Source organism: Engraulis encrasicolus, chromosome 4 (genome assembly GCF_034702125.1).
Source record: "Engraulis encrasicolus isolate BLACKSEA-1 chromosome 4, IST_EnEncr_1.0, whole genome shotgun sequence".
In the NCBI taxonomy this organism is placed as follows: Eukaryota; Metazoa; Chordata; class Actinopteri; order Clupeiformes; family Engraulidae; genus Engraulis; species Engraulis encrasicolus.
In genome coordinates, this window is record NC_085860.1 from 56,054,982 (window position 1) to 56,080,372 (window position 25,391).

General features: G+C 43.6%; 2 protein-coding genes across 2 annotated transcripts in view; one reads left to right on the plus strand and one right to left on the minus strand.

The window, feature by feature from the left end:
• acsbg1 (acyl-CoA synthetase bubblegum family member 1) lies at positions 1-18,082 on the plus strand. The gene is made up of 14 exons (XM_063197749.1): positions 1-152; positions 1,460-1,527; positions 3,136-3,410; positions 4,486-4,574; positions 4,799-4,919; positions 5,626-5,706; positions 5,999-6,148; positions 7,863-8,039; positions 8,778-8,959; positions 9,955-10,188; positions 11,242-11,459; positions 11,894-12,033; positions 14,579-14,825; positions 16,734-18,082. Exons 1-14 carry the CDS (start codon positions 79-81, stop codon positions 16,808-16,810), a joined length of 2,133 nt encoding a protein of 710 aa, XP_063053819.1. The 5' UTR covers positions 1-78; the 3' UTR covers positions 16,811-18,082.
• The window catches only part of idh3a (isocitrate dehydrogenase (NAD(+)) 3 catalytic subunit alpha), an 18,177-nt gene continuing 10,687 nt past the window's right edge, over positions 17,902-25,391 (minus strand). The window contains exons 6-11 of the mRNA XM_063197748.1: positions 23,333-23,466; positions 22,270-22,372; positions 21,065-21,129; positions 20,741-20,825; positions 19,574-19,726; positions 17,902-18,482 (exon numbers count right to left, since the gene is read on the minus strand). Of these exons, the coding sequence (XP_063053818.1) occupies positions 18,399-18,482; positions 19,574-19,726; positions 20,741-20,825; positions 21,065-21,129; positions 22,270-22,372; positions 23,333-23,466 (624 nt within the window). The 3' untranslated portion in view covers positions 17,902-18,398. The remainder of the gene's footprint in view (positions 18,483-19,573; positions 19,727-20,740; positions 20,826-21,064; positions 21,130-22,269; positions 22,373-23,332; positions 23,467-25,391) is intronic.

A 25,391-nucleotide genomic window follows, 5' to 3' on the forward strand; every position in this document is an offset into this window, starting at 1 on the left:
CCTCATTGTGCCAAGGCCTGGGAAGAAAAGTGAGAGGCGCACACACACTCTCTCACACACGTTTCAGCAGCCGGCAGCATGGCCAGCGAAACATCCCAAACCGAAGACTTGCAAGAAGAAATCCATGAGAATGGAGAGGTGCAAAGAGACCGGTAAGGAACTTATTGTTATCTGTCTTGGCTTACGTTACGTCTTGGGTTTGTGTGTTTGTTCCAGGGATTCATACCCTGCAACTCATTCTATTATTCCCCAGTGGTGATGACAGTTCAGAAATACCTGTGGCCACTGGTGTGGTATCTTTTGCTTTTACAGACTCTTTTAGATCTCTCACTTTTAAGGATGTATCACATGTTAGGCTTTTGGTTACTTACTGTGGTCATTGTGCAAAATACCAATGAAAGTCCTCATACTAGGCCGACTCACAAGGGAAGTTTTGATTCCTGTTGAGTCACTTTTGTGTTACTTGATGAATGAATTATGTAAACAAAATATCAGAAGATGTGTCAAAGTGCTCTCAGAGCTTGTGATTTAGGCTAAATCTGGTCAGTTAGTCATCTTATGGCTGTCTGTTGTGCGGTATGATTTCATTGAGTGTCTAAAAACGTTTAAAGAAAAATGTGGCAAACCTTCAAACAGTGTGCATCCAGTTGAATCAAAGAGTGCTGTCACCTTTGTTGTGCTATTTGTCTTTGCCAACACACCACCCTCAGCATCAGAATGAGGATCGGAACTGAAAAATCAATTTGGCTGCCAGCTCTATAGATGTCCTGCTGACTTTTTTCCCCCATCAGTGGAGGCCAGCATCACAAGACCGACCGTCTTATTCCTGAAAGAATGAATGAACGTAGTTACGGCCCTCTGAATATTCAGAAATGCGTGCACTTGCCTTTCAAGTGTGCCGGTCGTTGCCTTTCACCCACATTTTAGGCTACTTGGTTTCTAAGAGGGGGGAGAGAGAGAAAGAGAGAGAGGAAAAGAGAGAGAGAGAGAGAGAGAGAGAGAGAGAGGGGGAAAGAGAGAGAGAGAAAGAGAGAGAGAGAGAGAGAGAGAGAGAGAGAGAGAGAGAGAGACTTTCCCATGCTGGCCTGGCGTATGGGAACGACCTGTTCTCCGGGCTTCTATTTGCTCCTCTCGGGGCTAACAAAGCCACTGGGGGCTTTCTGGCTAGGGAGTTCGAAAAGTCGGACATTGTGTGTGTTGACAATAACACCGGCCGCCAGAGCCATGTGATCTGGTCAGTGCTGCCGGCTAACTGCCTCTGCCTCTGCCTCTAGCCCCACCGCTTCATGGAGGGCAGGTTGAGTTCAGTGTCCTCTGAAGAACCCCTTCCTCTCCTTTTGTCTCTCTCTCTCTTTTGTTTTTCTCTCTCACTCTCTCTTTTCTCTCTCTTTCTCTTTCTCACTCAGTTTATCCATCTCCTTTATCACTCTGTCTCTCTATCCTAATCTGTGTCTTTCAGGCTGGATTCCCTGCCACTGGGTTCTATGTCGGACCCCAGGAAAGAGGGAGAGAATCAGGATGCGTCTCGTGAGTAGGACACAAGGCTGGGCCAAGCCTCTGTATTGTGGGCCATAGCTGAATCTGAATGGTCCGAAATATTCTGCCATAGTGCACTGCGTAGAGAATATACCTACAGTATTCTGGAGATGGCCATCAGACACTACCCTGTGTGTCGATTAGTAAATCACAGTGTAATGTTTCAGAGATTTATGACGAGGTCTTTAAAAATAACTGCTGTTAAGTTGTAGTCATTCACAAAATGTAAACAAATAGTGCATTCCCAAAAGACAGAAAGGGTCTCTTTTATATACTGTAAAGTGGAGTAATCCAGGTAAGACAAAAGTGCTTATCAAGAGGAAACAAATTATGTATCTTTTAGGAATGTGTTTTCAATGACATTGTGCATTTAGTTATCCCACTGCATGTGTACAACATCAGAAAATGTGATATTTATCTCCATGTGATTTGGTTTCCCTGGTTAAAGGCAAAATAAAGAAAGAAATGAAACAGTTTTTGCCAAGACCCCTTAGTCTTCCCTTCTGCCCTGCCCATTCCACACCGTTTGATACTTCTAGATGCGATGACCAGTGTTTCCCACAGAATGTTTGTTAGTCAAGGTGGTGGGGTGCTAAAAGTATATTTTTTTGTCAAAGAAACTTTAGAAATTATTACATTCACAGCATCAAATCTTTATCTTTTCAGCGGACTTAGTCAAGGTGATTGGTGTTTATTGTCAAGGTGGTTGCCTTAGCAATAAAGTGCTGGGGGAAACCCTGGATGACTTTTTAAAAATGAATACAGGTCTAATCAACACACCTCAATTCAATTCAATTCAAAATCAATATTATACCACTGTCATTATTGTACAACTGTATGGGCAGCCATGGATGAATGGTTAGAGCGCTGGCCTTTAGATCAGAGGGTCGCAGGTTTAAATCCCACCCTTACCAGCACCTTGTAATAATGTATAATAAAGTAATATTAATGTGCAAAGTATTAAAGCATAAATGTTGTCATTCCATGCATTGCACCAGAGTTGGCCTCAGGCCAATTTACATCCGCAGTCCCTGGCAGGACATACAACACCAAACACATGTGAACATACGAAGAGTTCAGATGCAAAACCCCCTAACTCCATTTCTGAAGACCTGCACTTCTATATTTTTAGAGAACCACGTTGTTGGTTTGGTTTACATTCATGTACTTGATAATACATATAAATACTTATATTACATAAGTAAAATAAAAAAAAATATGCAATTTTGTATAGCTTTGTATTAAATAAAAATGAATTAAGATTATTTTCTGAAAAAGCACTTGGGGGGTTTTGCATCTGAACTCTTACACATCATTACAATAAACAAGTCACTCACACAGTGGTGTAGTCTACATAGAACGCGGGTATACGGAGTATACCCACTCTTAAATTTCAGGGATTTCAGTATACCCACTTAAAATTGATTGATCCATTATTTTGAATGGCACAAATATATACAATATACCCACTTCAAAAAATGCTCAAATATACAGTATACCCAACCATAAAAAAGAAGACTACACCAGAGAGAGTAGAGAGACTATATACTTAAAGAATCTCTGACTACACCACTGCACTCACACGAGTGTTCCCTACAGAGTCCCAGAGGAGGAGTGTGGAGGAGGTTTTGGCCCGTGTCGTCCTGGCCCCTGCGCAGTGTCTCTGGACCACAGAGGCAGCTGGTTCCGTCCTGCTGCGGATAGACGAGGACTGCACCGAGGAGCCCGTCACCGTCCACCAGATGTTCCTGGCCTCCGTGCAGAGGTACGGTGGCCTGTTTGCCCTGGCCACCAAGAAGCAGGACAAATGGGAGAAGATGACCTTTTGCGAATACTACCAGGGCGCCCGAAAGGCCGCCAAGAGCTTCCTCAAGGTATGAGATGACGGTGGGAGTCTACCTTGCTATGGCATTTCACATCATTCGCCCGCCGGCTGGCCCATTTTGGCGGAAAACACTCACGTCATAACAACATTGCTACGACATAACCAAAAGCCTTAACCCCTTAGCGCAGAGCCTATGTCATAACCTTACTGTCAACAAAATCTGTTTTAATCTGTTAATCTGTTACTTAAGGGTCTTGGTACTGTCACAGCAATGTCGTTATAATGTAGCTATTGGTAGTGTTTTCAGCAAATAGTAAATAGGCCCACCGGCGACCCCATCTGCAGTAAGAGGCTACGTAGGCCTATTAGATTAGACTTGGTCATTACAGTTTTGGTGACAATAAGGTTATAAACACAGGCAAAGGGGTTAAAGAAGTGTTTAAAGGATCTTTCATAATCGCTTTTATAATTTCAGGGCTGTTCTTTATTGATCACCAATGTATATATTTTGTAACCTTCTGTTTACTGTTTATGCGTTTATTGTATACACTACATGTTTTGTTGCTCCCTGCAACTGGGCCTGGAGTATTGCCATGGTGGTGGGTGGCCTCTACCTGGTTATGACATTTCACATTTATCTGTATTAATACGGTTTTTAAGGGTTGGTTATCACAAATGTGTTCATTTCCTAACCCATCTGTGTGTTTAAAGGGACACTGTGTGAGATTTTTAGTTGTTTATTTCCAGAATCCATGCTGCGCATTCACTAATGTTACCTTTTTCATGAATACTTACCACCACCTTAAAATAATAAATATTCATTATGACTGAAAAAATTGCACTTTTCTTACATGAAAAGGGGGATCTTCTCCATGGTCCGCCATTTTGAATTTCCAGAAATAGCCATTTTTAGCTTCAAAAATGATTGTACTTGGGCCATGATAGAAAATATTAGTTTATTACTCGGTAAACTTTCATGAAAAGATCAAATTTGGCAATAGGCAGCCCAGTTTCAATGAGCAGCATAGTTGCAGTACCCTTTTTGACCATTTCTTGCACAGTGTACCTTTAAATACAGTATGTGTTTACATCCACTGCATGTTTTGTTGCTACTCTACCTACAGCTGGGTCTGCAGCGTTTCCATAGCGTTGGCATTCTGGGCTTCAACTCGGCCGAGTGGTTCATCTCTGCCATCGGGGCCATCCTTGCTGGGTGAGCTGCACTTTGCTAAAGGAGTAAACCAACTCTACCTGCTCACAGAAAACAACACAATGCAACACCAAAATAACACAACAACATAATAATATAGCATAATAACATAGCATAGCTGTACATACATAAACATAACATGACACTAAAGAAAATTGTTTTTTGAAAAAAAAGAAAACGCTGTCTTATCTGAAATATCCTGTGCCCACTTGTCTTCTGTTGTGCAGGGGCATTATGACAGGGATTTACGCCACTAATTCTCCTGAGGCTTGCCACTTTGTGGCCAGTGATGCCAGAGCCGACATAATAGTAGTGGAAAACCAAAAGCAACTGGACAAAATCCTACAGGTAACAACACGGAAGGTCAATTAGCAGGGATGCATTATGGTTCCAACTTCCATGGGCCCCTGAGCCAGCCCAAAAGAATGTGTGTCACTAGTTAGCGAAACGATTCAGGATTTCAGTCCAGATGTGAGAGTCTACTATGATCTTAGGGGTTTGAGGGGGTTGTCCCAAGAAAAAAATGAGAACATTCAGTTGTTAAAAGTGTAATTTAAGTGCAACTTGACAATGGAAATATGCCGTGGGCTTCAGGGCCCCCTTAACTCTTGGGCCTCTGGGCCTTGGCTAAGTAGGCCCGTTCACAGGGCCGGATTAAGATGGCCTGGGGCCCCTAGGCTACATAATTATGAAATAGGAATGAATGATAGCATGTTTATCAATTGTACGACACACAACAGATATATTTTTAATATTGCATCTTGTCACAATTCTACATTTTTTCACTTTCGCCCAATCAGGGGCCCCCTGGCAGGTGGGGCCCCCTAGGCTGCAGCCATATCTAGCCTGTGCAGTAATTCGGTCCTGGCCATCCCCAGTATGTACTTAACTCTTGGGCCCCTGGGCCTTGACCCTGTAGGCCCGTTCACAGTAATCTATCCTTGTTAATTAGCCTGTCCTTCACATCACAGCCCTTTTGCGAAGTCCTAGTTTATGGGACTCTGCAATATTAAATGGACTCTTTACTTGTTCTTTTTCTCATTGTGTTTTGTAGATAAAGGACCAGCTGCCTGATTTGAAAGCCATAGTGCAGTACTCTGAGCCTCCACAGAAGAACCTGCCCAATCTCTACTCGGTGAATCTTTAACACAACACTTTGTGTCTAATCTTATCCTGTCAACAACATGATTAACGTGGCAGTGTTTACACACACACACATGCATGCATGCACGCATGAACGCACACACTCGCTCTCTCGCTTTCTCTCTCTCTGTCTATCACACACACAAATGCACACTCACACACACACACACACACACACACACACACACACACACACACACACACACACACACACACACACACACACACACACACACACACACACAAACAAACCCTTTTAACAGCATTCTTTTACTTTCTGCCAGTGGGAGGAGTTTCTGGACCTTGGATTGAATGTGCCCGATAAAGAACTCGATGACATCATCGACAGCCAGAGACCCAATCAGTGCTGTGTTCTTATTTACACATCCGGCACGACGGGCATGCCCAAAGGCGTCATGCTCAGCCACGACAATGTGAGTGACCCCCTTTTACATTACATTACATTACACAAAAGGGTAGTTCCTCGCGCTTCTGCTTTATCATCTGGTGCATCGACGGGAGAGAGGCAGGAAATCTTCACTTGAAGGACAACACCGGAGCAGCACAGATGTAATTCTTTGTGTTTTTTATTCAAGTGCACAACATGACTAACGTTTCGATGGTTAGACCATCTTCATCAGAGTCCATGAGTGGAATGGAGAGAAGAGCCTAATTATCTGAGGCCTTGATTCAGCAGGTGTAGGCCTATGCACCATTGCATTAGGCTATTGGTCCTTCTCCCAAGGTCTCACTCAGGTTGCCCACACCCACAAACTATTTACAAAAACAAAAACAATGCACAGATGCCAATATAATTTTTGACAGTGACAGGGATTGAGAACAAAGACGATAGGGAAATTGTGGTGCTAAGCTACATGTTTTTTTTAAAGATATTTTTTGGGCTTTTTGCCTTGTATGGTGACAGGACAGTTAGAGTGAGACAGGAAATTCACGGAGAGAGAGAGAGAGAGATGGGGAAGGTTCAGCAAATGACCTGGGGCGGAATCGGACACAGGTCATCGCCGGTGTGGTAGTGCAGTGCCCAGCCAACTGAGCCACGACTGGGCCACTAACTACTAGTGGTGTCAGCAATGATCGATTTGGTGATGCAATCCAATGCGGGGCATGGACGATCCAGAATCGATCCGGCAAGTTACAGAATCGATCCGGCAATTTTTTTAAGTTTCAATTATTTCCATGGAAATTTTCAGGAGCAAATGAATGTTAAATTAAATAAAAGCAATTCAAAACATTGCAAGACTGATTCAGACTAAAACAGACCGATACAGAAAACAGCCAATAAATTGTTGCTATTGCCTCATCATGACTGATTAAGCATTTGCTTTGCTTTCAGTAGAAATGTAATGCATTGCAATGCATTGTAGAATTGAATCGGATCGGATCGGATTGCATAGAATCGAATCGAATCGCTACCTCCCGAATTGTGATCGAATCGGATCGTGAGGGCAGTGCCAATCCACACCACTAGAAATGATCTAGGTTGGATTCGAACCTGGCTCCCCATAAGAGAGAGAGAGATGGGGTAAGGTTGGGAAAGGACCATGGCAGGCCGGGCTCCCAATAAAAGAGAGAGATGGGGTAGGGTTGGGAAATGATCTAGGTTGGATTCGAACCTGGCTCCCCATAAAAGAGAGAGAGATGGGGTAAGGTTGGGAAATGACCCTGGCAGGCCGGTCTCCAACCTGGGTCTGCAGCCCGTATATATTCTCAGGTGTATTTAGCTCACTACGTCACAGCACCCCCGTCACTGCTGCTGTTTAAAATGTTTATGGATTGGCACTGCCCCGCATTGGATTGGATCGCTGAATCGATCATTGTTGACACCACTACTAGCTACAGCTCCATGTTGTTGTGGTGACGCCACTACTAGCTACAGCTCCATGTTGTTGTGGTGACGCCACTACTAGCTACAGCTCCATGTTGTTGTGGTGACACCACTACTAGCTACAGCTCCATGTTGTTGTGGTGACACCACTACTAGCTACAGCTCCATGTTGTTGTGGTGACACCACTACTAGCTACAGCTCCATGTTGTTGTGGTGACACCACTACTAGCTACAGCTCCATGTTGTTGTGGTGACACCACTACTAGCTACAGCTCCATGTTGTTGTGGTGACGCTCCTTAGATCACCTGGACGGCCATCCACGCCAGCCGAGCAGGAGACATGACCCCTGCGGACACGCGACAAGAGTCCCTGGTCAGCTACCTGCCCCTCAGCCACATCGCAGCCCAGATCTACGACCTGTGGACCGGCATCCACTGGGGAGAGCTGGTCTACTTCGCACAGCCAGACGCTCTGAAGGTACAGGATTGGACGCACGCAGCACATCTTTAGTTTTCAGTTTTACACATCTTTTCTACGCAACCAATGATGTTGTTGTTGCTGCAAGATTTTTATTCACAAAGTTGGAATTTATTTAGAATGTATCTGTTAAAACAAAATCATTATGACTTGATTGATTTCCACTAAGGATAAAAGAAAACGAAAGTGAACAAATACATCAGATGATGTCTTGACATCAAGTCAAGCCAAATCATACAGTACATGTTTCAGCTATTAACCACTACAACACTGAGAATATGTCCTAATGTGCCCATATCCAGTGTTCACATCTATGCCATACATACTGGACAAACCTTTTGGTCAATTGAATCTACTTGACTACCTAGGGACCTTATCAGGACCCGTTTTGCACCATTGTGACTTAATGCTTGTTTGTATGAAAGTATGCATAAATGTATGAAGGTCTGATTTTATGTATGTATGTATGTATGTATGAGTACAACACCATGTTTGAGCTGTCTAATGTGAAGTGCACCTTCAATTTCTCTACTCGATGTTCAAACCTAGTTCAAACCTAAGGATGTTTAGTTCAAATTTAAGGATGTTTCGTAGGTCTTTGCGGTAGACGGAACATCCCATGGCTTATACGAATGTTCCCACGTTTCAAACGAATGGTCCCCTCGGAAGAATGCATTCGATGAAAAGACCTGTCCCCCTCCACTCTACTCTACTCTACTGTACTCTGTGTCAATCTAGGGCAGTTTAGTGACCACCATAAGGGAAGTGAGGCCCTCGTCCCACATGGGCGTGCCCCGCGTCTGGGAGAAGATGATGGAGAAGATCAAAGAGGGCATCGCCCAGTGTGGCTACATGAAGAAGAAGATCGTGGCCTGGGCCATGTCAGTGAGCCAGGAGGCCAACCAAAGGTGTGCCAACAAGTGAGTCAGCTTTGCAGTGTGGGGTTAGGTACTACAATGCCTTGCTCAGGGAGGCAGTTCAGTCAGTTTTGCAGTGTGGGGTTAGGTACTATTGCAGTGTGGGGTTAGGTACTATTGCAGTGTGGGGTTAGGTACTACAATGCCTTGCTCAGGGAGGCAGTTCAGCCATGGGATGAAGGTTCTGGTTAGGGGTGGGAAGTTATTTTGTCTTCTTTTAATTCATTCATTCAATGGCAATGACGTTTCGACCTCTCTGTCTTCCTCAAATTCACCACTAGGGGTGGGATTAGAATATGTACCCTCTGATTTAACCCATTGTAGCCCGGAGACACATATACGTTGCATTCAGGTTCTTGAGATTTGAGGAGGTTTTTTTAATTTTTTTTATTAAAGATGTAGGTATGTTAGAGCTGACTGAACACATTCTAATGCAAAACGAGGGTCCTAGCTTTTAAATGCAACTTATTTCTTATTTCTTTATTTCTTATTTCTACTTATGTTTGTATGTGCTTTGGAGGTTGAGATGCTTAGGATTTAATAGGCAGCGGGCACCCTTTCCTAAAAAGGACGTAGGATAAAACGGGTTAAAGGCCAGCGCTCTAATCATTGAGCCACAGCTACCGAATGCCAATGTAATGTGATATAATTGATAGGGGTCTGTGCAATATGGTTGTGTGCAATATATTTGGTTGCAGTATTCTGGACGAATGTTGTGATGATTGGCCATGATGAGGTAGGATACGAATAACAGCTGTCTGTTTACATGTTCACTTGTTTACATGTTTTCTTGTTTAGTGTACATGCGTATTATTTGTCTGTCTACTGTACTATACTGTTTTTCTTTTTGGTACTATATCACACGCACATGCCCAAGCAAAATATCTCTCTTGTAGAGACAATAAAGGCTTATCTTACCTTATCTTATCTTATCTTATCTTATCTTATCTTATCTTATCTCATCTTATATAATGTAATGTAATCTTGTTGTTTGTGAGGGATGGGGAGAAGCCGTTCCTCTTTGCGCTGGCCGACGGCCTGGTCCTGGAGAAGCTGAGGGCGGAGCTGGGCTTCTCCTGCTGCCAGAAGTTCTTCTCGGGCGCCGCCCCCATCGGCAGCGAGACGATGCAGTTCTTCCTGGGCCTGAACATCAGGATGTACGAGGCCTACGGCATGAGCGAGAGCACGGGGCCACACTTCATGTCGGGAGCCAGGGGTTACAAGTTACCCAGGTGAGCTGAGCACCCAGCAAGCAAGACTTCCACTTCCATCTTCTTAACAACAATGCGGTGGTGTCTCCAAATCATCAGACATCATGGGGCAGAACAATTATGCCCTGGCTACAGTTACCAAATCATGGACTTTCAAACCAACAGACCACCATGATAAGCCCACCCCAGTACCTCCATGTATCAAATCTACTGTCCTACTGTATATGTCTTTTGTTAAGAATGTGAGCCCTGAGTCCCCTGAGCCCTCAACAGCCAGGCATCTCCTCACTGCTCTTAGCAGGTTGCCCATCCCCCGTTGCTGGTGGGCTACCTGTCCCCCCCCTCTTTCTACTACTCTCCTCTGCCTGACCTGTGCACTCTGTGATTTCCGTTCGTGGCCCTATAGTGGGTTGCTAGGGGCCCTCGGCAACAGGCGCTCCCCCTGCTACTGACATACAGACCCCTTTCACTGACCTACAGACCCGGTACTTTTCCGTCATGCACCGAGTGTGTGGGTAGGCAGTGATTGGCCCAGCAAGCAGACCTTCCGGCTCCAGAGGTGGGTCCTGGCCTGCTGGTAACACCCCTGGCTCGGCACCCTGCTGTGCTGCTGGGAGCATATAGGGCCAGGACAAGAGGTCACCACAGACCACTCATCGGACGGGGACTCCATGCACACTTGGGATCCATCTTTCTCATCATCTTGGACGTTTCAGGATCCCAGCGTCCACTCATGTACTCTTGCCGTGCGTCTTTGAGATAAAATCACGGTTTTCACGGCTTGCCTTCACATCTGTGTGTGTCTGACTTCATTGGACATCTTCATACTGTTCTGGCCGGACAGCCTGTGGTGTTTGTTGTATACCTGATCCAGCCCCTATCATACAGTCCTTTTTCGGGTGCACACAGCAATATATTTTTTTCATCTTTGATATGTATATTGAATGTAATGATATATTCACTTTACATGACTGAATATATATTGAATGTATGTTGAACGTCTATGTGACTGATATGATACATTGAATGTCATACTGTATTGTGATATGTAGTATATATGAAATATGATTTCAGCTGTGGTAAAGTGGTCCCAGGCTGCAAAGCGAAGCTGGCCGACGTGGACGCTGACGGGACCGGGGAGGTGTGTTTCTGGGGCCGCAACGTCTTCATGGGCTATCTGAACATGGAGGACAAGACCAGGGAGGCCCTGGACGAGCAGGGCTGGCTGCGGTCAGGTGACCTGGGCAAGATGGACGCCGAGGGCTTCCTCTTCGTCACAGGAAGGATCAAAGGTAAACAGTCAGATACTAATCAAATCATCACTGTCCAGCAGAAACCTCGTAACTATTATTTCTTGTCTTTTCACTCTTTCTTTACTTACTTTTTAAATATGAATCAGTAGCATTGGTCAGTCTCCATGAGAATATAATGTATTATCAATTATCTAAAAACAGCTTTAATGATGAAATCTATTTATTTGGAACACAGTGATTGTAAATATATTTTTAAATAATACAATACAAGTGGCGATGCAAGGTTTTTGCCGCACAGCGACGAAATACAAAAGACTACACAGTACACTCACTGTATGTATACAGGAAGAACAGAGTCTATCTATCAACCATCTCTGGGAACTAGGGCTTCGTGCCTCATGGCATGCCTCAATCATCTCTTTGTCTCTCCTCCCTCCTGGCTATGTGCGTAATGTGTTCACTCATGCGTGCAGAGCTCATCATCACGGCGGGTGGTGAGAACATCCCCCCGGTGCCCATCGAGGAGGCCATGAAGCAGGAATTGCCCATCATTAGCAACGCCATGCTCATCGGAGACAAGAGGAAGTTCCTGTCCATGCTGCTCACCTTGAAGGTCATTTTAAAAAAAAATATTTTTTATTATTTTTATTTAAAAGAGCAAAATCCACGAGTGTGCAATAATTGTCCTATAATAGGACTCCTATTCTCTTGATTGCTTATGTGCTTATGGACTGCACTTCACCACAGCACCTGGAAACTGACTGTGCATAGGAGCATCATACCTTGAATGTTTATGGATAGGACAATGAAGATGATGACAAGAACAGAGTGAAAAAGAGAGCGAGATGGGGTAGTGTTGGGAAATGACTGAGGTTGGACTCAGAACTGTGTACCTATAAGCATGCAAGTTTGTGATTGAGCGCCTTAGTGCACTGAATCACAGCGCAGCACAAAATCTCATTATAACTTTGAGGTGTATGTGCTACAGTTACATTACATTTCACTCAGTGTAGTGTAACATAGCAATATAGTGATATTACTGGATAAACATTACAGTCCCAAGAGCAATGTGAAGTTAGGAGTCTTACTCCAGCTGCACACTTCAGCTATGGGTGAAGGTGTATACGCATCCTTTCTACAGGTAAGGCTGGGATAACAAACTTGCAGGCAGCCCTCTGATCCAAAGACCAAATCTCTCAGCATTTTGGCCACGACTGCAGTTACCATAGAAACAGCCTGGCCGGTAGTGAGCCGTTGACCTGAACGCTGACAAAAGAACGAAATGAGAGATGAAGGCTTTGCACTTGCCAACGTGTATCACTGCTTTGCACTGTCCTAGTGTTTATACTAGGTACCATGGTTTTATGACACATAGGCTGCAGCACTTCAGGTCCATGTCTCTGTGGGCTCCAGTCAGTGTTGCCAGATGTGTCTTATCAAATCCCGCCCAAAAGGTTATCAAAAACCGCCAAAATGCGCTAAATTCCACCCAGTTTCAACAAATTGCATTGATTTCTATGGGCACAAACTGCAGGAGAAAAAAAAAACGCCAAATGGCCAATTTTCCCCCATTTTTACCCGCAGACGGCCATCCCAAGTAGCCCAATTGGGCGGGTAACCGCCCAATCTCGCAAAACTGGCTCCAGTTCTGTACCGCCTACATTTCTCTTAAAGGGGTATGCCACTATTTAGGGGCTTAATACACTTAAAGTCATTGGCCAGGGTTTATATAGGTGGTAAAGTGTCTTATTTTTCATGTAAGCCGTTGTCTTGTTTTAAGACAAGTTAAAAGAGGGAGCATGTCGCTAAGCTAGTGAAAGTCAATGGATCCGTGTAGCATGTAGCAATGCTACATGGATGTATTGACTTTCACTAGCTTAGCGACATACTCCCTCTTTTAACTTGTCTTAAAGCAAGACAACGCTTCACATGAAAAATAAGACACTTTACCATCTTTATAAACCACAGCCAACGATTTTAACTGTATTAAGCCCCAAAATAGTGGCATACCCCTTTAAAGTGATACTGTCCCATTTTTGGAAATAAGCTTATTTTACACCTCCCTTTGAGTTAAATAATAGGGTTTTACCATTCTCCTGTACTTTCAACCGTTCTCTGGGTATGGCAGTGCACATTTTACCTCCATGCTAGCGGTTGACATCAGCTCGCGGCTAAAATAAGCTTATTTCCAAAAATAGGACAGTGTCCCTTTAAGGGTTAGAGTTCTCTAGTGTTCTGCCAGCGTGATTACCCAGCTCCTATGTGTTTGCTTGGGGCCCCCAGCTCAACAGGGAGCCCCCTGATAATGACTTGGTTACGTAGCTGTATTCAAATGACAGCAATGACAACAACTTGAGTGTGACAGCATTTCATTGAATTTAATGACCAGAAAGTGCAATGATTCGTCTATCAAAATCTCTCTGGAGGGGGGCCCTCACTAAGTTTTGATGAGGAAAAAGGGAACCCGAAGTTTCTTTACGGTCCCCCAAATACCTTGAACTGGCCCTGCACTGGGACGATGGGCTCTATGATGACTATAAACTGAGTCACAAACTGCCATAGTTTTTTTTTGTTGTTATGCTGTTTCAGCAGTGCTTGTGATGTTCCTACATCCTACCCTTAGACTGGCACGATTTGTTCATTGTTGCTCCGTTTCAGTGCCTGCGCAACACGGAGAGCATGGAGCCCACAAGAAGATAGAAAGAGAAACATGAACCGTATAATATAACACCTTCATTATAACCAGAGCCAGTTTTGCCAATATGTAGACAAAGCAATTTCACACACACACAATTCTCTCACACACACACACACACACACACAATATATATGTGTATATAATAATAACGGAAACACTTTATTTTAGGGATACATCTATTAGCACTAATACATACAATGTGCCTATATAAGTAACTTGTAAGGCATGTACAAAGCAAAATCAAACATTTGTTAGGCATGTATTCGCAAATGTCTTGTTCATGCACAATAAGGGATTTATTACCAATTTAACCTTAGTAAGGACCTAGTAGGCCTTAGCGTTTGCTTAGTACATGCCTTACAAGTTACTTATGCAGGCATTAACATTGTATTAGTGCTTATAGATGTATCCCTGAAATAAAGTGTTACCACACTAACATATAGTAATTGCTCCATTCCAGTGCCTGAGCAATACGGAGACCATGGAGCCGACGGATGAGCTGAGCCTGGAGGTGGTGGAGTTCTGCCAGGCGCTGGGCAGCCAGGCCACCCGCGTCTCCGACATCATCGGCGGCCGGGACAAGGCCGTGTACCAGGCCATTCAGGAGGCCATCGGCCGGGTCAACGCCAGGGCCACCTCCAACGCCCAGCGCATACAGAAGTGGACCATACTGCCCAGAGACTTCTCCATCACAGGAGGAGAGCTTGGTGAGGACATGACAAGAGTTACAGGCCGTGTCTCAAATGCTGCACAGGTTCAAACCCCACCCTTCCACTCCCTATCTCACTCCATGGCTGAGGTGCCCTTGAGCAAGGCACCTAACCCCACACTGCTCCAGGGACTGTAACCAATACCCTGTACTTCAATAACTGTAAGTAGCTTTGGATATAAGCTCCCACTAAGTGTAATACACACACTCTGATCGCACTTATTATCAATGTTGTAGTGAAGTGGAGTAGAGTTGCCTGACTGCGACTTAATCCCAGGGCCCGCTGGGGTTTCTAAAAATTGGGGCCTCGACTGCTACAGTACACCAAAGAATCAGACAGGAGAGCTCAAGCTTGTGAGGAAATAAGAAGTGCTAGAAGTTATCGTCAATGTTTGAGTGAAGGGGAGTAGAGTTGCTAGCCTGGTCCAGACCATCCCATAGCACATTGTTTCCCAACCTTTTTTGTCTCATGTACCCCCTGAGCCTTTTTGTTGTGCCACGAGTACCCCCTAACTTGTGTTTTACATCGTTTTTTCTATTTAAGTGTGACCATGCTCCATGCATTTGTAAAAATGACATTTTTCCAAGTACCCCCTTCAGTGTGCTCACGTACCCCTAGTGATGCATGTACCCCTGTTTGGGAAACACTGCCATAATACTACCATTTGCATTTCGTATTCATGGTCTGGACTTTGTTTGATCTGACGCGATTGCAGGAAGCAGGAAGAAGGAAGGACATTTTCGGAAAAATCAGGATTTAACTTATAAGTTGTTGGACAAACATGTCTGACGTCTATCTATGGCGATGTAGGAGTGTTTAACAGACATGTCTGACTGAACATCCTACCGTAGGATAAAATTACAATGTAGGACCGTTTGTCAGAAAACCGGTGAAAATCCTACCGGTCAACATCGCTCCACAGAAGACAGGTACCAGACGTAGTGCGGAGCCAAGTGTCTTGGCGGAAGTACGTAGGATGGCGCGCCAGGCTATAGAGTTGCCTCACTGGGAATCCACCCCAGGGTACCAAACTGGGGCTGCTTGGCATAGTGCCAGGAAGATTTCTCAATCACTGCAGGAGAACTCAGCGAGAAGGACATAAGCATTAGAAGTTATTTTCTTTTAAAAAAATGTTTTTACTATGGATCTATGGAAGGGCTATTACAAATGTTTTTCTATTTTGTCTATTATTTGGTGCTTATTCCTCTGGAGGAGAGCTAGTGTAGGTAATAATGATTTCTTTTTAGCCATTGTGATCCTGCCATGTCTCTGTGCTAGCTATTGTTGTTCCAAGAAAAAAGCAGAAAAACTGAAAGAAAAGTCCGCGACACCAAGCTCCCGTTGCTCTTTTTTAACTTGACATTTCGGGCAGCATGCCTTTAATCAGGTCTGATGAAGGGCATGCTGCCCGAAACGTCACATTAAATAAGAGCAACGGGAGCTTGGTGTCGCTGACTTTTCTTTCAGTTTTTCATGGTATTTTTTGCTGGTCCTGCACCCAATCCTTTTGAGACAGATGTGCGCGTTTTTCTCTTTTTAACCAAGAAAAAAAGCCGGGCATGCTGACACAGACTTCCAAGTAATGGGATTCTGAACAAATGCTGACTAGGGTGTTTGGATTAGATGTGGATGTTCGTCCCACTTCCACTTTTAAGTGTTGTTTAAAGCTTTTCTTCATACCATCACGTTATTAGTCAAACGAATGAATGACTTGGGAATGGTCTTTATTACAGAATAGTTAATGAATTATTCCACTCAGGGCCGATGAATGTTGGAAGGTCTTGAACCAACTTGTTGTTTGATAAGTCTCAGAAAACTAAGTGAATGTTGAAAGGTGTTTTGAACTCATTTGTTGTTGGACAATGATCAGAAAGTGAGCTTTGTTTGACCCCCTGTTCTTTCTAGGCCCAACCATGAAACTACGCCGCCCTGTTGTCTTGAAGATGTACCAGAGTGAGATTGACAACTTCTACAAAGAGTGAAACCCAGCAGCCGCGGCAGGCAGGAGTGTGGCTCAGCATCTCATCTCCTGGACCCCCCGCAACAAACTCCTCTAATCGGACTCATGGACCAGCTATGAGATTAGGAGTGCTTTACAATATGTGACCTTGCCTCCTTCACTTGTGCTTTTCTCCTCGTACCAGGAAATAATAGGTCATGATGACATCACTGACAACAGCATTATATTTCAATATCTTGCAAAAGCTCAATTGTAGAGTCTTTTTTTCTCATTTGCAATCGGGATGGTGAATGAAAAACAGTCCCTCAAAAGTTGTTGTGGCAAGCTTGACAGCTGGGAAACTTTATCGTTTTCTCCACGGAGGGGGGGCCAGGAGGCAGAACGAGGAGACAAGCACAAGTGGAGGAGGCAAGGTCACATATTGTAACGCACTCTAGGTCTACAGAAGACACCAGGCGATGACAACCATCTTCTAACCAAGTGCCTTACTTCATAGGACTACTGACAACCACATATTAGATACAGCAACCGAACACACTGGTGTCACACACTGGTTGTCCAAGGGATTTTAACTGGAATATATCTGTTCCACACTTCACTGTTGTATGTTTTGTGTCTGTACTCTACACAGTGTGATCATCAGTAAACGTTTCAGAGAATAGCCCTGCAATAGACAAACGGGATGGACGAGTGTTTCGTTGTGATTTTCTCGTGTAAATATATTTGATGCAACTCTGATGACAATAATAGATCCACCATCATGAATGAGTACCTCTGATGAAGAGTGGAAGGCATTTGCCCATGAGATCACAGGTCTATTTAATAGGCACTGACCAGTACAGTTACTGGCAGTGACCGACAGTGTATCAGAACACACCGAAACGGCCGTCCAGAATGTATGAGAAAAAGGTTACCACAGTAGCTATTAATATTAAAAAGGTTAGCATGCATGGTATTTTTTTCTAAAACTGAAAACCTCTGGCACAAAAAGCTCACTTTTGTTTGGCATTTTCTGTGAGAGTGCAGTCTAGTTATTAACGTGAAATCATTGACATGCAGATGCTCTATTGTTTGCGAACCGTTTTCCCTTTCTACGGCAAGAAAACAGACCCATTTGATTGAAAATATCAGTAACTTTTTTTTAATGTATTGCAAATTTGAAACCGGACAACTTTGCACTCTGCCATTAGTCAGGCAGGCAACAATATGTTAAAATGTACCAGACTCTGGGCTGAATCCAGTAAATAAATAAACCATTTTTAGATTATGCAGCATAAAACTCATCTCACAAACACAGAACCATAGGACAGGAGTTACTTTTTCTTTTTTTTCTTTTTTAAGACAGTGCTTTTTGTCGAGTGGTGGAAAAACAAAATAAAACATTTAGGGCTGTAACCCCACTGGAGTTATATATCGATCTCAGTTACATACACATGTACATTTAAGATAGTAGAATTGTGCGCAGAGATATGAGAATGATACGAAGATGAGATAGATTGTTTTGTTTTTCTTTTTTTTCTGTTGGTTTTCCTCTTGGTGACAAGGAAGGGATTCGTCTTTCATGTGTGTAATTATTATTATAATTATTGGGAATGGGCTGACGTGTGTCTTCAGTCCATGTCCTGCACTCTTCGGCAGATCTCTGCTGTGAACTCTGAACACTTGGAGTTTCCGCCGAGGTCACCAGTCAGGACCTGTGGATATGACAGGCACACATGTGGAAATGTAAGGGGATAGTTCCACCTCACAGTAAACAGCATGCTACTAATTCAATACAGCGTTTAAAGGAGAAGTCCACTTTTTTGAACATTAAGGCCATTTTCTGAGTGGTCTGCAATGTTTTAGAGTCCCCCTCGCCGTTTATTTCATGTTTGCTGCAGTCTCTGTTATTTGGCTGATTTGGATTTGATCTCAACCAGCTTTAGAATGGCCGTCTATGGGCAACTGCAACTCTGTTCTTAAAATCACCTTAAACATTTGTTTTCAAGAATATGCAACTCACCAAGTGTTCAGCAATATTCGCTGGTGTTCCTTAACAATTTTTGTAGCGAAATATGGCATCTAGTGTGTTTTATGTAGCAATTTGTAAATTAAGTTTCACTTTCACTTTCACTTTCTTTCACAAAATGGCAAATAAAAAATGACAGAAGCCATATTTCCCCTTGAAACGTGTTAGGGACTGCTAGTAAACACCCCTAACCACTTTGTGAGCTGTAGACTTTCGAAAACAAATGTTTAAGGTGATTTTAAGAACAGAGTTGCAGTTGCTCATAGACGGCCATTCTAAAGCTGGTTGAGATCAAATCCAAATCAGCCAAATAACAGAGACTGCAGCAAACATGAAATAAATGGTGAGGGGGACTCTAAAACATTGCAGACCACTCAGAAATTGGCCTTATTGTTCAAAAAAGTGGACTTCCCCTTTAACTTTAATCTGTGGCGCGGTACAGATATTCAGACAGGGCAGCATGATCGACTGCACTTTTAACCCAGAAGGCGTTCTAACCGGTCTCACCATTTAATCAGCACAGCGATATAAAACATAAGTCATATGACGTACTGTACACGCATTGTGTCTAACAATAGCCACACATACAGAAATCTCCCGCAGTGTCATGGATCATTCCTCACGATCTTCTATAGATTTTATTAATTATATTTATTTTTTAAAATAAATATTTCCATACAGGTTACGTTCACCAGGGGTTCTGGAATGCAAATACCACAATAGACGAGGGATCTCTGTATATAAAATAAATAAATAAATAAAGAGGATATGGGCTACCTTTTTGTCTCGGATGGTGTCGAAGCAGGCGCTCTCGATCTTCTGTGCGTGGCCGTGCAGGCCCATGTGCCGCAGCATCATGACTGCACTCAGCAGCAGGGCAGTGGGGTTGGCCAGGTCCTTACCGGCGATGTCGGGGGCAGTGCCGTGGACCTGGAGTGGAGTGGAGTGGAGCGGAGCGGAGAGGGAATTACATTGAGTCCTTCATTTCCCTCTGGGGATCGATACAAGCTGTTGCTACTACCACTACAAGATTAAAGGCTTGTTCACATTTACAATGATAACTATAAAGATGGCCACAACTTTAACTTTGTAGAAATCATTGTCGTTAGTGAATGGTGCTGTTCACATTAGCGTTATAACAGGCTCTCTGGTCTTTATTCTGTAAAGCATGGTGTTCAATGTCAGACTGCTACTAATGGCAACAGACTTTTCGCCGCCACTTCTTGCGTTTTGTATCTCTCCGCAAGGAGTCACTTCTACAATTTTGAACGGTGTTCAAGGACCGCAAAGCAAGTTTGAAATTCACAGAAGTTCTGTGTAGCGGAAGTGATTTAAATTCCCCAATGATTCGTTAAATCAATGTCATGATTGCGGTAAACAATGAATAACCTGTGAGTAGCCTTGTAATAAGCGGGACAGTGTTTGGCGAGGTAGTCCCTGTCTTGGAATAGCGACTGACACAAGAGATCAAGACCCCTCCAATTTGCCGCTCACTATTCCACAACAGGGAACAATACTCGCTCTTACATAATGACAACAACAGTGAAGCATGATTACAATGACGACGTCAACAGGTTCATGTTTGGGACCAGAGGGCTGCAGGTTCAAATCCCACCCCAGCCAGTAGGAAATGGTCGAAGTAGGCAAGGGCCACCTAACCCTACACATGGCTCCAGGGACTGTAACCTACATCCTGTAATAACTGTAAATAGTAACGGATACTTTTGCTTACTGTAAATGCAAAAAAATAGATTTTTTTTAAATTATTTTTTTGGCTTGGCTTTCATGCATTCACTTTTCAAAAAATTGTTTTGAAATTTCATGTTTTTCACATTTACAGTAAGCAAAACCATCTGCACTGAAGGACAGTGTCATGTTGGACGATTTTGACCCGTGTGTGTGTATGTGCGCGCGCTCGTGTGTGTGGCTGATTCAGTCACCTACCGACTCAAAGATGGCCACTCCATTAGCACCGATGTTGCCACTGGGAGTCACTCCAAGACCACCAATCAGGCCAGCACACAGATCACTGGAAAAACAACAACACAGTCTTTCACCATCGAGGAAAACAAACGTACATTTTGGGTTTACACACACAGTAACAAACTAAAGGTAACATGCAGACACTTGTTTACTGTACACATGTACCGGTAGTACATTCCAAAAGTGGAAAGTTGCTCAACACCACTAACATTTAACGCTAACGGAATTATATCACCGTAGGAATTGATTGTAAAAATAAGCCATCACAGTTTGGAGTTAACCTACCTCAAGATGTCACCATACAGATTGGGCATGACCAGCACATCAAACTGAGTGGGATCCTGTACCATCTGTAAAGCAAACAATCACACAAATATATTTTAAAAAGTTGTAGAGTATGATGTTTTGGAGTGAAAAAATTCAAACATTCAAAACACAAAAAATATTCAGGTGAAAATGTCCTTGCCACCGAGTACACAACACATCATAGCTCTGCTTATAAAAGCATTCGGGTTACCCATACTGATGTGGGTTACCCATACTGATGTGGGTTACCCATACTGATGCATTCGGGTTACCCATACGGATGTGGGTTACCCATACTGATGTGGGTTACCCATACTGATGCATTCGGGTTACCCATACGGATGCATTCGGGTTACCCATACGGATGCGGGTTACCCATACTGATGTGGGTTACCCATACTGATGTGGGTTACCCATACTGATGCATTCGGGTTACCCATACGGATGCATTCGGGTTACCCATACTGATGTGGGTTACCCATACTGATGTGGGTTACCCATACTGATGCATTCGGGTTACCCATACGGATGCACTGTGAAAACATACGGTGGAAAATAACCATCCAAAGGACAATAAGGTGCACTACGACTACGAGGAGGGCTTTCTATTACCAAAGGAGCCAGTCAGGTAGCCAGTGTTTAGATACAAGATCTGTTACCACACAGCAACGAGCGGGGTCTAAAATTACACCTCCACAACACACACCGCATGCAGATAGAGACATCTGTAGCCTCTTACAGAGGTATGTCTGCACTATCGTCACATTCATATCCACATATCTTAATAAATGTACAAGCATCCCATTGTACACAGACACTGGACACCCGCAGAATACGCCACTCACTTGAATTGGGCTCCCTAACATTCACATGTTATTTCTGAATAACATCACGCTGGTCTATAACAGCACACAGTCAATGGCAAAGGACAGAATGTGCTTAGGTCAACCATCGATGGGTTCATCTAAGGTTATCCATGTAATAAGCTGAATAACATTCAGTGAGGTGGTCCTTTTTGTGGAACAGTGCACTTCAGACAGATCAAGACCCCTCAGCTTCGCATCTGGGTCCTGCATCTATCGGTCGTGCGCTATTCCACGGCAGGGACCCGTCTTGCCGAACGGCATCCCTAACATAACATTATCTGCGGCCTCCATAGGGCAACAGGAAAGTTGTGCGCTTACGTTCAGGCAGACTGTGTCCAGGTACATCTCTGTGAACTTGATGTCCTTGAAATTCTCTGCCACCTCTCTGCACTTCCTGAGGAACAGCCCATCTGACATACGCCTGAAAGGAAGGAAGGATGCAAGTGCAAGCACACGCACCCATGCACACACACACACACACACACACAGTCACACACACAGACACAGACACACACACACACACACATGCACAGACAAGGGAGAGAGGGTTGCAATGACAGTGAGAAAGTCAGTCATTATCTATACCAATAGAGCTCTTCAGCGTTGACGTCAACTTGTATGCGGCGTTTGGACTACCGGTTCCCTGGCGATTTTTTACATTGCAAAACGCCATAGAGATTCAGGTTTGGCAAAAATATAAGTTGCACGGCAACAACGAACATTAGCCTGTCCCCGCATCCCTTTCTCATTAGTGGAACGGATCGTATCATCATGTTGGTGTATTCACATGTTAAATCATGACGATTATAATTCAATATTGCTAACCCCTTTCTGATCATTAAAACTTCCGAACTACATACTTTCCTTTGGTTGCCATGGGTACAACCTTCCGCACGTACATGCCGTTAGATACTGGCGCCGTTTCTGTAGTCGCCAAAAGCTTCCGGGTTTAGCATATGGACGCAACATCGTATTTATGTCGAAGTTTGACACAAAATGATCAACCATGTCATACCTACAGCCTATTTTTAACACCCTCGACAGTTTGCGGGGGTTCGCTAAGCGCGTGCTTGCACTCGGAGCTTATTTGAAATGTACCCCTATTCATTCCCAATGGAGGCCGGAAGCCGATAGGAACCAGGACGTCCTTAAATGCTAACATGAAAGACTACAATCTACTACATGCTTCCGCTTCCGCTGAAGAACTCTATATGTCCTATACAAGATGTCCTACTCTGAGACAGCAATCAATCTTTTGGGTCAGTCTGACCCTGTTGACACAAGCCACAACAATAGCAAGACATCAGTAATTGAGTCTCTGTGGCAAAAGACAGTATTACAGCATATCCATCTTCAATATTCGGCTCAGCATGACACTTACATGATGTTGGCTTTGTGTACAGCCGTGACACTGTTTCTTTGGTTGTTCCTGGCGTATTCGAATGCGTACTCTGCGATACGGCGGCTGGCGTCCTCTGTTATCAGTTTGATACTCTGGACCACGCCGTCCACAATCTAACACAGGAAGAGAGGGGTGGGGGAGAAATACAAGAAGACACATCATTCTCTACAACTAATCCAATGTGAATGGACCACAAAGCTTCGTCCTAAAATAGAGAGTAAAGATAGACACCATTCAATCATGACTGGGTGACATGACACCGCCTGCCCTCATGGAGGATCTAAGAGGTGTGCAGCTGGTTTGGTCTTCTACGCGTGTACTCAATTAGGGAGATATTTGTTTAGAGAGGTCAACAAAAAAGAAGAAATAATGCAAATCCAAAAAAAAATGAATCCAAAATGACCATTAGTCAAAGTCGATGCATGCACATCCCACCTCACTGAAGGCAGGTCATGAGTATGATTTAAAAAAAAAAAAAAAAGAAAGAAATTCAAACTCAGAGAAAGGAAATGGTTTGAATGTGAACAAGGTGTAATGTTTTTTTGTCAAGGATGCTCTTAGTAGGGCTGTGTTCAAAAGATCGAATCGCGATCCAATATCGATTCACGTTCGAAAAGGGCGATATCGATTCACAACTTTGTGGATCGATCTTTTGCTGATCATTATAGGCGCTATTTTCTCATCCACATCCTGTAGCTCTCTTCCACAGTTTCCCACTTATTTCTCACATACCAAGGTATTTCATGTTTGTGTGGGCATCAAAGGCTGAGATATTTAGGTTTTTATAACCGGTCTTAGAATTCTAGGCATAAATGGGTTAAAGTGACCGCCCAGCAATATAAAAGATCAATATCGAATTGGATCGTGGATCGAATCGGATCGTAGCCTTCTGGATGGGAATCGAATCGATCAAGGAAACTTAGATCGATTCCCAGCCCTACCTCTTAGAGCCGCTGTATGAAAACGGGGTTGTGGATCGAAAGGTCAGTCAGGAGGTTAGAGGACTGGGTACTGCGATTCATTTTCCACACAAGGGCATAGACATGGGTAAGAACAGCTTCAAACAGTGGAGAAAACAACTTCACAAGTCTCAATTAAGAAGTTCAATCAATGAACAGATTGTTTCCTTAGCTACCATACTTGCAGTTGTGCAAATATGTTAGTTCCAGGTGGAACAACTGGTGTAAAGTCTAGTCTCAGCTTGGCTAGTTTTAACAATGCATTTTTTTATGCTGCAATGTACACACTATCAACAGGTTGTGTTTGAAATGAAAATACCTTAATTGAAAAGGCAAGATTAGCGCAAGGATGTTATTCATTTTACTACTGTATGACTCAACACCTTATTTGTTTATCATATGACGGAAATTGTGATGAGTTGCACCTATGTAGATGTAGAGGCGCAACTGATTTCACTGAACAGGAAAAGTGAGACATATTTCAGATTGCCTGACTTTTCTCAATTACGCTTGCTTGCGTACACATCTACAACCAAACTCACACCAACACACACACCCCAACACACACACACACACCCCAACACACACACACACCCCAACACACACACACACACACACACACAAACAGCACACCCTGTTCCATCTGTTAAACACGTGGAGATGAGAGGAGATCATATGAGGTGAAATATGAGGACTGGCACAGCACAGAGCAGACCAGACGGTGGACTGAACGTACACTGACTAGGGATGTTAACTGGTAATCGTTTAACCGATAGTCGACCGGATCAACGTTAACCGGTTAAAATTTTCTGCCATCGGTTAACCGGTTGTAATAATAATAATAATAATAATTTCCTCCCAGAAAGACCCCAAAAACGATCATTTTTGAGGTTTTAGTTCGATAATTCAGCATTCTCCATCTGGCAACAGTGGCTGGACATGGCAGGTCCTGTCTGCACAGCAAAAAAAGAGGCTTATGTGAAAACATTTTTTTTTTTTAAAAAATTCTGTGCTGTGCATATCAGGCACGCGAACTTTGTATAATTTAAGATTACCGGTTAACTGCCGGTTAATGAGTC

Excerpts from the sequence above, each read along its gene's own strand:
- acsbg1 (XM_063197749.1), top strand. The coding sequence starts at position 79 with ATGGCCAGCGAAACATCCCAAACCGAAGACTTGCAAGAAGAAATCCAT. Across the intron at positions 4,575-4,798 it reads ATCGGGGCCATCCTTGCTGG|GGGCATTATGACAGGGATTT; the intron begins GTGAGCTGCACT and ends TCTGTTGTGCAG. Across the intron at positions 6,149-7,862 it reads TCATGCTCAGCCACGACAAT|ATCACCTGGACGGCCATCCA; the intron begins GTGAGTGACCCC and ends GACGCTCCTTAG.